The sequence below is a fragment of the Orycteropus afer genome, unplaced genomic scaffold (assembly GCF_000298275.1).
Source record: "Orycteropus afer afer isolate SDZICR_OR568_19922 unplaced genomic scaffold, OryAfe1.0 scaffold00077, whole genome shotgun sequence".
Taxonomy (NCBI): Eukaryota; Metazoa; Chordata; class Mammalia; order Tubulidentata; family Orycteropodidae; genus Orycteropus; species Orycteropus afer.
Genome location: NW_006921664.1, coordinates 7,439,934 through 7,452,864, shown reverse-complemented (window position 1 = coordinate 7,452,864; position 12,931 = coordinate 7,439,934). Strand labels below are relative to the sequence as shown.

The following is a 12,931-nucleotide window of genomic DNA, read 5'->3' as shown; positions in this document are numbered from 1 at the left end:
TTCTGTTGCTAATACTAATTTGTTCTAGGGAAAAAAAATATGTGTGTGTGTGTGTGTGTGTATAATTCATGGCAGTATTTAATCCCAGAAGAGTATGACTGTTCATGAAGCCTCTAAAACCCTTACCTTACAAAACTGCTTTGTGCTCCTGGAGCTCTGTTTTATGTCAAAGTAGGGGCTTGATCTTGAACCCTGCTTGCCACAATCTCAAACGTCTGTTATTGTTCACTAAAAGTCCCTGGGCATGACCTCCTAGTCTGCTTCTTTTTTTTTTTTTTTTAAATATTAAAAACTAACAACAATAAGAAAAACAAAAATAATCAATGATGGAATGAATCTCTCCATCAAGGAAAAGGCCTTAGGTGGAGAAAGTTTTTTTTTCAATCAAAAATATGTTCCTGTTTTTCTTGAGTTTGTTTGTTTTCCTTGCACTGCAATAGGGAAGACTGAAGGCAGTGGTTCTGAACTGGGGCAATTCTGCTCCCTGGGGGACATCTGACAATGTCTAGAAACATTTCTGGTTGTCACTATTGGAGGGGAGGCTGTTACTGGTATATAGTAAGTCAGAGGCCAGAGATGCTGCTTAACATTTGACAATGCACCAGGCAGTGTCTACAACAAAGAATCACCCACTGCAATAACTTTGGAAAGAGCACCAGATAGCAAACACTTTAAAAGGCTGAGACTAAATCTCAATATAACACGAGAGGAGGGACCTGGAATCAAAGTGGACCCAGTGACCTCTCTAGTCCTCTCTTAGGGTTTCACAGACTGAGTAACTAGGCTACATCATCATGCAAGTATCAATTTTATCTTGACACACCAACCCAAGCACTGCCTGAATACCCAACTAAATACCCACCTGAGCCATGTTTTTATAGGTGACAATGCATGGGCATAAATAAATTGCTCCCAGGTGGACACTGACTCAGGTCAACCCCATGTGTGTCAGAGGAGAACTGTTCCATAGAGCTTTCACTTGCTATGACTTTTACAGAATAGATCGCATTTCTATGTAGATTCAAACTGCCAACCTTGCAGTTAGCAGCCAAGTGCTTAACTGTTTGTGCCATCCAGGAACTCCTATGCATGGATACTGAAGCTTCAAAACACCTTTACATTTTCCATTTTAATAAGGTCAATCACTAACGTCATATTGAGTATAATTTTTTTAGTTAATTTCCCCAACCACGTTGTGAGGTTAATACTATCATGATCCTCATTTCACAGAAGTAGAAAGTAAGACTCAGAGTGGGGATGTGTTCAGGGTGGAGAACCAGGTCTTGAACCCAGATCTATCAGCTTTAAAACACAGCTCTTTACCACCACATTATACAGCTGCAGGATAATAGCAGTCTGTAAAAGTTTTTTCAGTGCTATTTCTCATCCACCCCCCACCAAAAAAAAAAAAAAAAAGTTTCAAAAATTGCCCTGCATAATTTTCTTTCACCCAGAAAGAGTTTTGTGACATTCCTCATGCATCCCCCAGTCCTCCAGGCCCCTACAGTCTCAACCAGACGATTAGGGCTTCATTGTTTCTTGCTTCCTATTTGTTCACTGTAGGTCCCTGAATGGTGCAAATGGTTTATGCTCAGCTGGTAACTGAAAGGTTGGTGGTTGAACTCACCCAGTGGTTTCAGATAAGAAAAATCTCAGGAATCTGTTTCTATTGAGATTACAGACAAAAAAAACCCTATGGAGCAGTTTTATTCTGTAACACAGAGGTTACCCTGAGTCAGAATAGCTGCTGCTAATGGCAATTGTTCACTATACCTCTATGTCTCATCCTCCCTCCTAATTAGAATGACCTCTTCTGGAGGGTCTGGGAGGTTTTAAGGTCAGTACTCAGATTGCACCAGGGCTTGGCTGGCACCTGCCTGGGCTTTGCATGTGTCTGCTGGTGAATAGTTTTTAAGCCAATGAAGAATCACTTAGAGCCAATCAAAAAGCTTATAATGAGAAAATTCTCTCCAAACAGGAGACCCAGTTACTCTGAGGAGTAGTTCGATGAAATATTTCAGAAATATAATGTTTAACTGTTAACTTTAGCATAGTAGCTAAAGCATTTGGCTGTTAACCAAAAGGTCGGTGGTTGGAACCCACTAGCTGCTGCACAGGAAAAAGATGAGGCAACGTGCTTCTGTAAAGATTTACAGCCTTGGAAACCCTATGGGGCAGTTCTACTCTGTTCTACAGGGTTGCTATGAGTCAGAATTGACCAGATGGCTGTGGGATTTATAGCTAAGCAAACTGAAGAACATAACTACTGTATTCTCTGCACCAGTTATTTCTTACTCAAAATAATGACTTGTCATTTTTCATTCAATGGCTCAGGCACATTAATAAAGTAGAAAGATTAATAAATTAATCAAACCAAAAAACCAAACTCATTGCTGTCGATTCGACTCAACTCACAGCAACCCCTTCTTGGGTTTCCAAAGTGGTATCTCTACAGAAGTAGATTGCTCAATCTTCCTTCCGAGAAACACCTGGTAGGTTAGACACTACACCACCAGAGCTCCCAATAAATTAATAATCATTCAAACTTGAGGTCTCCCTGAGTCAATCAACTGGACAGCCACTAAAAGCAATAACATTAAATATTTGAATAAATTAATAATAATTCTAATAATTAATGTTGTTGCTTTTAGTGGCTGTCCAGTTGATTAACTCATGGAGACCTCAGCTTTGCAGAGTACAGATGCTCCATAGAGTTTTTAAGGTTATGACTTTTCAGAAGCAGACTGTCAGAATGTCTTGGCCGAGTCCCATCAGCTAGACAGGCATCTCTGGAATGGGTTAAAACTGCCTATCTTTCAGTTGAATGCTTAACTGTTTACATCACTCAGGGCCTCCAGAATTACCACCTCCTAATAGCACTGGGCTGCTAACCAAAAGGTCAGTGGTTCAAACCCACCAGCCTCTCTGCAGGAGAAAGGTGAGAAAGTCTACTTCTATAAAGATTTATAGCTTTGGAAATCCTATAGGGCTCGCTATGAATCAGAACAGACTCAATGGCAGTGGGTGAAAAACAAAACAAATATTCTTGATGGCATCTGAACTGCACGGTTGGAGAAGACCCAAGGAAGGAGATGGAATATATAGATCTCCTCCTAAATTGCACCTGGACAATCATCACACCCCCAATCCCCAGCCTATCGCCCCCTCCCTGAGGCAGAAAGGGGAGGGTGAGCTCAGTACAGCACTCTAGGCAGCTGTCAATGGTGAAACCTGTTTGCCATCCCTATCTAAGGACTACCCAATTCAAACCCTTCATTTACTTTCAATAAAACCAAAATCCAAGGAGGTAAGACATCTTGGCCAAGGCCCATCAGCTAGACAGACTCACACTGAGAAAGAAACAGGTCTCTTGGCTTCAGCTAAGAGTACTTCCTAATTTAACAATAATTAACAGAAATAGTTCTCAGAGCTAACATACAGAAGCCACCATAACCAACAGGCCATTTCCCTCCCTCCCCCACTCAACCCTGAAAAATGCAAATATGCAAAACAAAGAATGGCAGACTAACCTCCTTTGGACCTTCCTCTGTTTCTCATTAGGCCTACCAGGCCAACCGCATGGGATATCTGTTTGGCCTTGGACACTGGAGACAGCATTTATTTTCACGGCTGTTTCAAAGTATGATAAGTGAGAAAATAACGTTCGGAAGGGTCAAATGGCTCCGAGGAGGTCATTGCAAGAGTCAGGTCTGAGATGGGGCTGCCACTCAGAATCCTGGCTGCTCCTGGGGGCACTAACCGTTGGACCACACAGCCATACAGGCCGCACACTCTGTGTCTAATCTACTGAGTCTCTCTTTATGGGAACAATTTCTTTAGGTGTAATTTAGTTGGCAAGTCTAAAAAGAATGTGACCCCTCTGGCAAAACCGTCAGAGGATAGCTTTGAAGTTTGTAGTTCTTCGTCTCCATTTTACATGCAATATTTCCAAATAATTAGAGTAACTAAATTAACCAGCAACTCCATGTAGGGGAAATAAGATCAGAATCTCCACTCGTTCGTTTTCAGTTTTATGTGCCCACAAACCTAATTTTTGCCTCATATCTGAGATCCCATCACATCTTACAATTTTCTCTTAGGTAAGAATATACCATGCAACTTTAGTAAAGGGATCAAAATTAGATGGGAAACATTTAAAATGCAAATGTAGGATCATAGTATTAATATGAAAATAATGTCTGCATATTCTAACTCTTCCTTGTGTTCCTATGGATACACATCAATTCTTCACCAATTAGATGTGCTTTCTTTATATCTAAATCTCTATGATATCAAAAAAGAAAGCCCTTCATTTTCAAGCTGCTGATGTATAGAATTTGTTTTCAAATGGCAGCAAAGGTGATTATAACTGTATTTTTCTGATAAAAGAAACTTCACCGTTATTGTGAGATCAAAATTTGCAGCACCTGAAAGCGTTTCAAAGGCAAGAAGGTGGTTAATCACTGTACGAAAACACAAATTTTTGACATGCTTAAGGGTATAAATGCAGGATTATAAGGACTTAAATGCCACCCAGTTGCATCTGGGTGCTAATATAACCATACCTCACAGGCTATATGTGCCCTGTTCAGCCCCAGTTGTAGAAGATACTATATCCCCTACAATAAAATTGTCAAGGCCCCTCTACAGGGATATTCTGCTAGGGATGGGGTGAGCAAGAAAACTGTTTAAAAACCAGTCTGAATTTTAAAGGCCTTTGCAAAGAATATTCTATGTGTTATTTCTTAAACAGCCCGTGGCTGGATTGGTGCAATTGAGGGTAAGGAGTTGGCAGCGATACAGCAACCAGGTGCCAATTATATCTGGCAATTATACTATTTTTTATTATTTTGCATCCCAGTAGAGAAGTTTTGGAAGCACAACAAGCCACTCAACAGTGGTGACTGTACACTGAAACACACAGGAAGAACAGAAAGCTCACTCTTTGCATATATTTCTTTTCCTCTTTTTGAAAACAGCCTCTCAAAACGTAGGTGGTATATACGCTATTATTTTGAAATGAAGTGTGCAGTTCACAGAGAACCTGAGACTAACTTGTGTTGCATAGTGTAGGTATTTCAGATGTCTCCATCAGAAGAGAGTCAAGATGGAACTTATTTCTAGTACAAAATAAAATGTGGGCAGGAACACAAGTACAGAAGGGGTTGGGAGAATCCCTTTCATGTGGGAAAACCAGGCTACTAGACAGAAATTGAGTTGTGTTGCATAGTAACAAAAGCTAACTCTCACTCCCCATCAAAAGAAAAAAAAAAAAAAAAAAAAACTCTTGAGAAACGAATTTGAATTTATGATTCTCTTTGGAATAAAACATACAACAAAAAAGGGTCTAATTCATTAAGACTTGAGGGAAAACATAGACCTTTCAACTTATTTTGAGATGTTAGATCATGCATCTTTGAGATGTCAAAGGAAAAAGAAAATACATACATCTTGGCCAATCAATAATAAATCCAGTCAACAAATGGGCTTTAATTCTTGTACTATATGTATTATCCCCTTACTCTCCTGTTCCCTTCTATTTTAACTGACATGACAAAGCACAAAAACACACTAGTTAACAAAAATATGTATTTATCTTCTTAGCTTCTGGGCACAGAAGTAAATTTATGACAAATTTAATACTACCTAGAGAATAACTAAGTCCAGTTTTAACTATCCTGCTGCAAAGAGAAATTCATTAAATAACCCAGTGATAAAGACAGAAAACCTTGAATAAACGTACAACTGGAAGAAGGACAGAGGCTTGAAATAAAGGAGAAGAGAAGGAAAAGGCAATATTTAGTCCATCTGTTCAGACAGTAATGGGACAAGGTAATCTTTTCAAGAGTACATGGTGTGCATTACGCTGGAAATGAGACTACCTGGTGGGCAAATTCAGCCAAGTTCCTAATTCTCCTCTTCAACTTTGTGATTTGCTAATATGAAACACATGTCTCCCTTTTGCACCAAGTTCAAATAACTCTGGAATTCCAACCGTGCAGCTCAGCGACTGAACCAGAACAAGGGGAGAACTTGTCAGGATTTAAGAGCTTTCAGCAAAGCCCTTCAGTTGCAGCCAGCACCCTATTCCACGGAAGGATATCAATTATAGATAGTGACTTGCTTTAGCAGGCAGTCGGGACTGTCAGACACTAGATAGACAACCATGAAGAATCATGAATCTTTCTATTAACTGTAAGAGGGGGAAAGAGAATGGGTCATGGCTATAAATAAGGCCGAGTATCAGCATGGTTTAACGCCTTGCCTCTTGGTTGTATATAGCATGAAAATTCAACTAATTCATAAAATGTCCTCTCTCCTAAGGGAGGCCCAGGAACTGAAACAAGTCAGTGCTCCCCTCTGTTCCTAAAACCCTGGTTTTGCAACTAATATTTTTTTTCCCTATTGCCATCAAACTAATTTGGTGGATGTGCAAGTAGTTATTCCTTCAAGTGACAAAAAAATAAAGCATGGATTCTTTACCAGGCCACTAGTAATGCTACTGGATACATCCACGAGCATGAAGGTACTTGTATGTCAGGCAAAGTTAAATCAATTTAAATGCATGAGTTTGGAATTCCCATACTTCAGATACAGAGTAAAAAGGTGGAAAATAAAAAGTCCATTATCATCCAGTCCATTCTGACTCACAGCATCCTTGTAGGGCAGAATAGATTGGCCCCATAATGCTTCCAAGGCTGTAGTCTTTAAAGAAGCAGACTGGCATTTCTTTCTCCTTCAGAGCAGCTGGTGGACTTTAACTGCCAACCTTTCGGTTAGCAGCCAAACACTTATCCACTGCACCACCAGGGCTCCAAAGTAAATTAGATTACTTACCTATGCTGGTACAAGTTACTATAATTTTCAGTTCACTTAATTAAAGTTTACTTACTCGTATAATTTATTTCTGGAGCTCTGGTGGTGCAGTGCCTAAGGCATCTGACTGCTAACCAGAAGCTTAGTGGTTCAAACCCACCAGCTGCTCCATGGAAGGATGATGGGGCAATATACTTCCATAAAGATTTACTGCATTGGAAACCCAATGGGGTCACTATGAGTCAGAATTGACTCAATGGCAGTGAGTATTTTTTTTTTTTTTTTTTTTTTTTTGGTGCAAGTTATTATAATTTTTAATTCACTGATTTAAGCTTACTTACTCATATAATTTATCTCAGATTAAAATTAATACCATAAAGGTAATATACCAGATTTCCTCAGAATTCTGATATGAATTTCTTCTAGCTGATTTTAAATTTTAAAAATTTTACTGTGTATATCTGTGGATTTACAGTTTCTTAAAGATAGTTTTGATATTTAGGTCATTTAGTTTAAGCAGCTTTACCTTAAAATTAAGCATCTCTATTACAAGATCATTACTACCTAAAATCTTTTTGTCACTGAGACAAATATCTGCAATATTCACTATCTTTTACAAGCTTCCATATTACTTAAGCAGTGAAAGGGTTAAGTTACCACACCTCAAAAAAAAAAAATTATTACCTCAAACCTGCCTTCTAATCAGGTAATCAGGAACATAATTCATTTCCAATGTGATTGAGAAGAAGCTCCTATTTCGTTCCTCCACACTTGATAATGGCCAAACCTAATCACAACACTCCCTGAAAACTACAATGACTTATCCACTGAAAATTATCTCCACCGGATACAACTCATGTTCAGCTTACAATTACTCAAAAAGGAATCATCATGAGCTTGAATCATTTATCAGAACGACACTTTTAAAAGCAAGCAGCCAGCCAACATCCTTTTTCTGGTGGCAGATTTTTACAAATAAATCTCCTTATTTATCCTGCTCACTCATTATATCACTAAGGATATTCACAGCACACTCTTTGGGAGCATTTCCCCATATAAAAACAGAAATTCCAAAATGTCCCCCCTATTATTACAATGTCTTTGTGGTTTCCATTAAAAGTCAGCAAGAATAAAGGACCATTAAGTCAGGCTTGGCTTAAAACTAACACTCGAATCAAATTAAAGAGAAAGAATCAAATTAAGTTCATGGAAAAATCTGGAAATATACCTTAATTAAAAACATTTGCCTTTCTTGTTTCTTGTTATGTAGAGAAATCTATAATTCTTTCTATACAATTATAAGGAGGCATGATTTTAAAAGAAATAGAGGAGGAAAAAACCTTGCTAATGTCATGTTAAATCCTCAAAACATTCTGTATTTAATGAATTTCAAAACCTGGCAAACAGTATATTTAACACTATACCATAACTGCCCTGTGTGGAATATATTACATAGGATGGGCCAAGTTGCAGAAGATACACTTCAAAAAGCTCATGCTTGTGGTTGCCAGGGGGAAGGAAGTCAGGAAAGGGAAGGAAGAATGAGTGAGACATAGAGCATTTTTAGGGCAATGAAACGATTCTGTATGACATTGTAATGGTGGGCATATGCATTTGTCAAAACCCATAGGACTGTATTATTGGTTAATAATAATGCATCAGTATTGGTTCATCAATTGGAACAAATATGCCTCAGAAATGCCAGATGTTAATAAAAGGAGAAACTGTGTGCGGGGGTAAAGGGGACATATGAGAACTCTCTGTACCTTCCAAGCAATTTTTCTGTAAACCTGAAACTGTTCTAAAAAATTAAGTGTATTTAAAAAAAAAATTCATGACTTCTAAGAAACACATGGGATGTATGAGGTAAGTACAGTAGTTTATCTGAAAGGAAGCAGGTTAACAAGAAATATGAACCATTTAAGAATAAAAGTTACTATAAAGGAAAAGAAAATGGATCATGAGTGTGCACGTGTTTATGTCTGTGCGTCTGAGAAAAAGGAAGACAGAGAGAGAGGTAGATCACAGCGGACCCTGCTGTCAGATTCACTGTCGTATTAAAAGCTTCTAAAACTGCTATACTTTTAGTGAGCCAACCTTAATGCATTAATAGGATCTTGTACTTTTGCACAGAGGCTGAACGAATTCTGTTATCTTTTTATTCCCGATTATTTAAATGTCCTTCCCTCTCACTTGCTCCTAGTCCCGTTTGCCAGGGATAGAGATTCCACAAGCCATGAGGAAGGGCCAAATGCCAGGAAACACTGGTGAAGGGTGTAATGCTGATTAGGTGCAGAGGCATGCTGCACCTTCAATTACAGTGATGTGTTATTTGGAAAATACACATGTGAATGAATTAAAGATTTCCAAACCTAGTATGATAAGGGAAAGTGTGATTCTCAATCTGACCCTTCTGCCGTTTTCAAAAACACATCATTAACCACACCTAAAAATGCATATAACTTTTTCCATAAAGAAATGAACCTCACAACAGGTGGTCTCAAGTCAAGAAATTGTGCTTAATGGTTTACGCCAAACATCTTACCTTTCATCACAGAGAGTACTAATTGCTGCATAAATTAATGGGTGACTTCTTAGGCTTTGAGGGTTTGGGACAGGAAAGCAGAATGAAAAGAGGAATTCCCCACGTCTACACTTTTTTTCTATTACTACTGGGCCTTGGAAGGGGGAATCAAACTTGGTTAAAAGGTTAATAATAATTCATGTCCAGCTTACTATTACTCAATAACCATCAAAGTCACTAACTCAAAATAGTGTTTTCAGGCTTACAGGATCAGAGTCATTACACTCTCTATTGAAGAGTTTATTGAATTTTACACTAAGCTTTAGCTGACTGAACAGGTCAAGCACTGTGGCTCAGAGTTTTCTTTATTCACAGAAAGTCATAAAGTTCTCTCCAGTTTGCAACACTGCTGGCGAAGAAACTTGACTCAGCACAGGGTCAGGGAAGCTGACCTCCCTGGAAAAGATCAGAGTTGTAGCACAGACTCTGAACACTTACGTGCACGAGCTGCTCCTGGGTGTCAAACTCCCGGGTGCAGCCTTCCCAGTGGCAGTTTGTTTCATAGATCACTTCGGGCTCCTGCTTGCTTTCATCTTTGTCCCCTTCCTCCTTTACTAGGGTTGTTCCTTCTGGCTGTTCCTAAGAGGCAGGAGGTCAAGGAAAGAGGAGAAAAGGAAAGAAAAAAAAAATTCAGACACAAGGGAGGAAAGGTGATAACTATCGGTAGCAAAGGCTAGAGGAGTAAGCAAAAACCTGATATAACTTGGTCTTCTTCCCAGTGCAATTGATCAGTAAAAATAAAACAGTCCCCAGTTCTAGCCATTGAAAGACAAGGGAGTAGGGGAGCCAAGATAGTGACTTAGTCAAACACACCATGTTATCCCTCTACAGCAAAGATTCAAAAAACCAAGTGAAATAGATGAAGATGACAATCCTGAAATCCTAAACATGAAAAGGAAAGACAATGAATTGAATCAAACATGACTACAAGGAGAAACTGAATGAACACAGTGAACAAGAAGGGACATGGAGCAAAGAAACTCTGACAGTTGTCCCAGCTCAGTTTGGACATCTTGAGAAAAGCCAGTAGCATTTCCAGACAAGGAATGCTGGTAGGCAGCTTCATAGCATCCCCAGTGACAAACAGAGAAGCTGAGGAGACACACACACAAGGAAGCAAAGCTCAGGAAGAAAGGGATCCTGGTTTCCACAGAGTAGGGAGAAGCTAGGATCCAGAGATAGGGTTACTCAAGAGCTGTGGTCCACGACCACTAGGGTGGGTGCGACACATGAAGCAATAGATTGTCCACCTGATCGGACCAAAGGCAGTGTACACCCCTTCTTGCACTTCAGTGGGGCCATGTCCCAAAGTTGCTGACTTCAGCCAAAGGAAAGTGTCCAGACAACCTTGCCTGATGATCAGAGAAGCATGTTTCTTCCATAATGCAGGTGACTAGAGGCATAAACCTCCCCTACCCACCTATCCCCACATCCCTGATTGCCAATGACTATTATTTGAGCCCACCCCCTTTCTCCTCCACCACCAAGCCCCATCCTTCATCCTCCCCCCTGGCCCAGCTGCCAAGTGGCAGTAGCACTGGTGCCCCCATCACCATGTCCCCACACATCAACCCACACCTCCAAGATACATGGGTATGGTCCAGTGACCTCATCCCCCAGCCCAGCAACCCACCCTCCAAACAGCTTGGGGGCTACTGCTGAGACCCAGCCCTTCCCCCCCACCAGTTTCTCACAGCAGTGTGACAGTGCTCTGGCCCCTACTGCCATGCCCACTCAGCAAGTAGAGAGCACACACCCACTCCCACACACACCTACCACACCCACTGCCTCACTCATTTGACAAGTTCCATCATCTGTTCCAATGTCACTGGATCAATGACAGATGGCAACCCATGCCCACCCAGCCCATCCTCAGCTGCCCCACACAACTGGGGAACAGACTCATTTTCATACTACTAACTACTGCCCTGCCCACTCAAAGACAAGAAGTGAGAGCTCCAGCACTGCCAGAGTACCAACCACTGTAGCAACCCACCCCACCCACCTAGATATATCAAAACAACAAAGACAGGTTAAAAACTAAAAGAAAAAAATTTATCAAGCAAACAGTAAAGAGAAAAGAGCAGAAGTGGCCCTACTAATGTCTGGTAAAATAAACTTTAAATCAAACTGCATCATAAGGAAGGGCACTATAGAATGATTAAGAGATCAATGCACTAAGACAATACAACCATAATAAATATTTACACCCCCAATGACCAAAACCAAAACCAAAACCAAACTCACTGCCATCGAGTCAGATTCAACTCATAGAGACCCCTCCCTTGGGTGGGGTCTTCCTTCCACGGTGGTATCACTTTGGAAGTAGACTGCCCAACCTTCCTTCCAAGGAGTGGCTGGTGGGTTTGAACTGCCAGCCTTCTGTTAGCTGTCAAATGCCTTAGGCACTACACCACCAGAGCTCCTCCCCCAATGACAGAACTCCAAATTACCTAAAACAAACTCTAACAAAAATGAAAAAGAAATGGACAGTTCTATAATACTGGTAGCAGACTTTATTTAACATACCACTTTCAACCACAGGCAGAAAGAAACTCAGCAAAGATACAGAAGATCTCAATAACACAATTGCAAAAAGGACAAGAAGGAGGCCACATGTTCTAACCTCCTCTAACCCTACAAGGGGAAGACAGGATTACCAGCAGTAACCCAAGGCCTATTACTGCAAGGCCAGACATGCTCCCTCCCTCCAGCCCTTTCTCCAACCGTTCCTCCCAAAGCACCCACCACTTCTCTCCTGGGTCCAATAATTTGCTGCAGTGGCCACACAGAACTCAGATTACAGGGTTTATTAGGGAAGCACCAGGCTACAACTCAAGTTCAGGAAGAATGCTCAGTCTCTCCCCCAGCCCACCGTCCCTCAGCCAACAGTCTCTCACAGTCTCTTTCCCAGCAGTGCTGGCCCCTCGGTGTCTCATTCAGCAATGCAGGTCTCTTGCATCTCTTTCCCAGCAGCACATGTCTCTTTCAGGGGCGCGTGTCTCTTTCAGCAGCACGTCTTCCTCAACCAGCAGTCAGAGAGAGTTCTGTCTCTAGGAGGCCAATTATAGCATCAGAACTCTAAGCACCTGAGAGAGAGAGGGCACCTCCCAGAACATTGTTTTGTGCCACTCCCAACAGAAATATTCCAGGTGGACACCTTCAGCAATCAGGAGCTCCTCAGTTGCTCATAGAAAATCCCACCTTGGAGTTTACAAAGACTTATGGGTAGAAAAGCCACACTAAGTAATTTACTACACCACAACAATCAACCAACATATCTTCATAGACATATACAGAATACTCCATCCAACTATAAAACAATGCACATTCTTCTTCAGCACACATGAATCATTTTCTAGAACAGATCATATTTTTGGCCACAAAGCAAGCCTCAATAAATTCAAAAACATCAAAATATTTCAAAGCATCTTCACTGACCACAACACTATAAAACTAGAAATCAGTAATAGGAAGAACAAGAGGAAAAAAATCAAATACGTGAAAACTGACTAACACCTTGCTTAAAAA

General features: G+C 40.5%; 1 protein-coding gene across 1 annotated transcript in view; it reads right to left on the bottom strand.

Annotated features, from left to right (window-relative positions):
* GLI3 (GLI family zinc finger 3) overlaps positions 1–12,931 on the bottom strand; it is a 365,028-nt gene that overhangs the window by 56,178 nt on the left and 295,919 nt on the right. Inside the window, exon 9 of the mRNA XM_007941238.2 lies at positions 9,839–9,979. Within this exon, the coding sequence (XP_007939429.1) occupies positions 9,839–9,979 (141 nt within the window). The remainder of the gene's footprint in view (positions 1–9,838; positions 9,980–12,931) is intronic.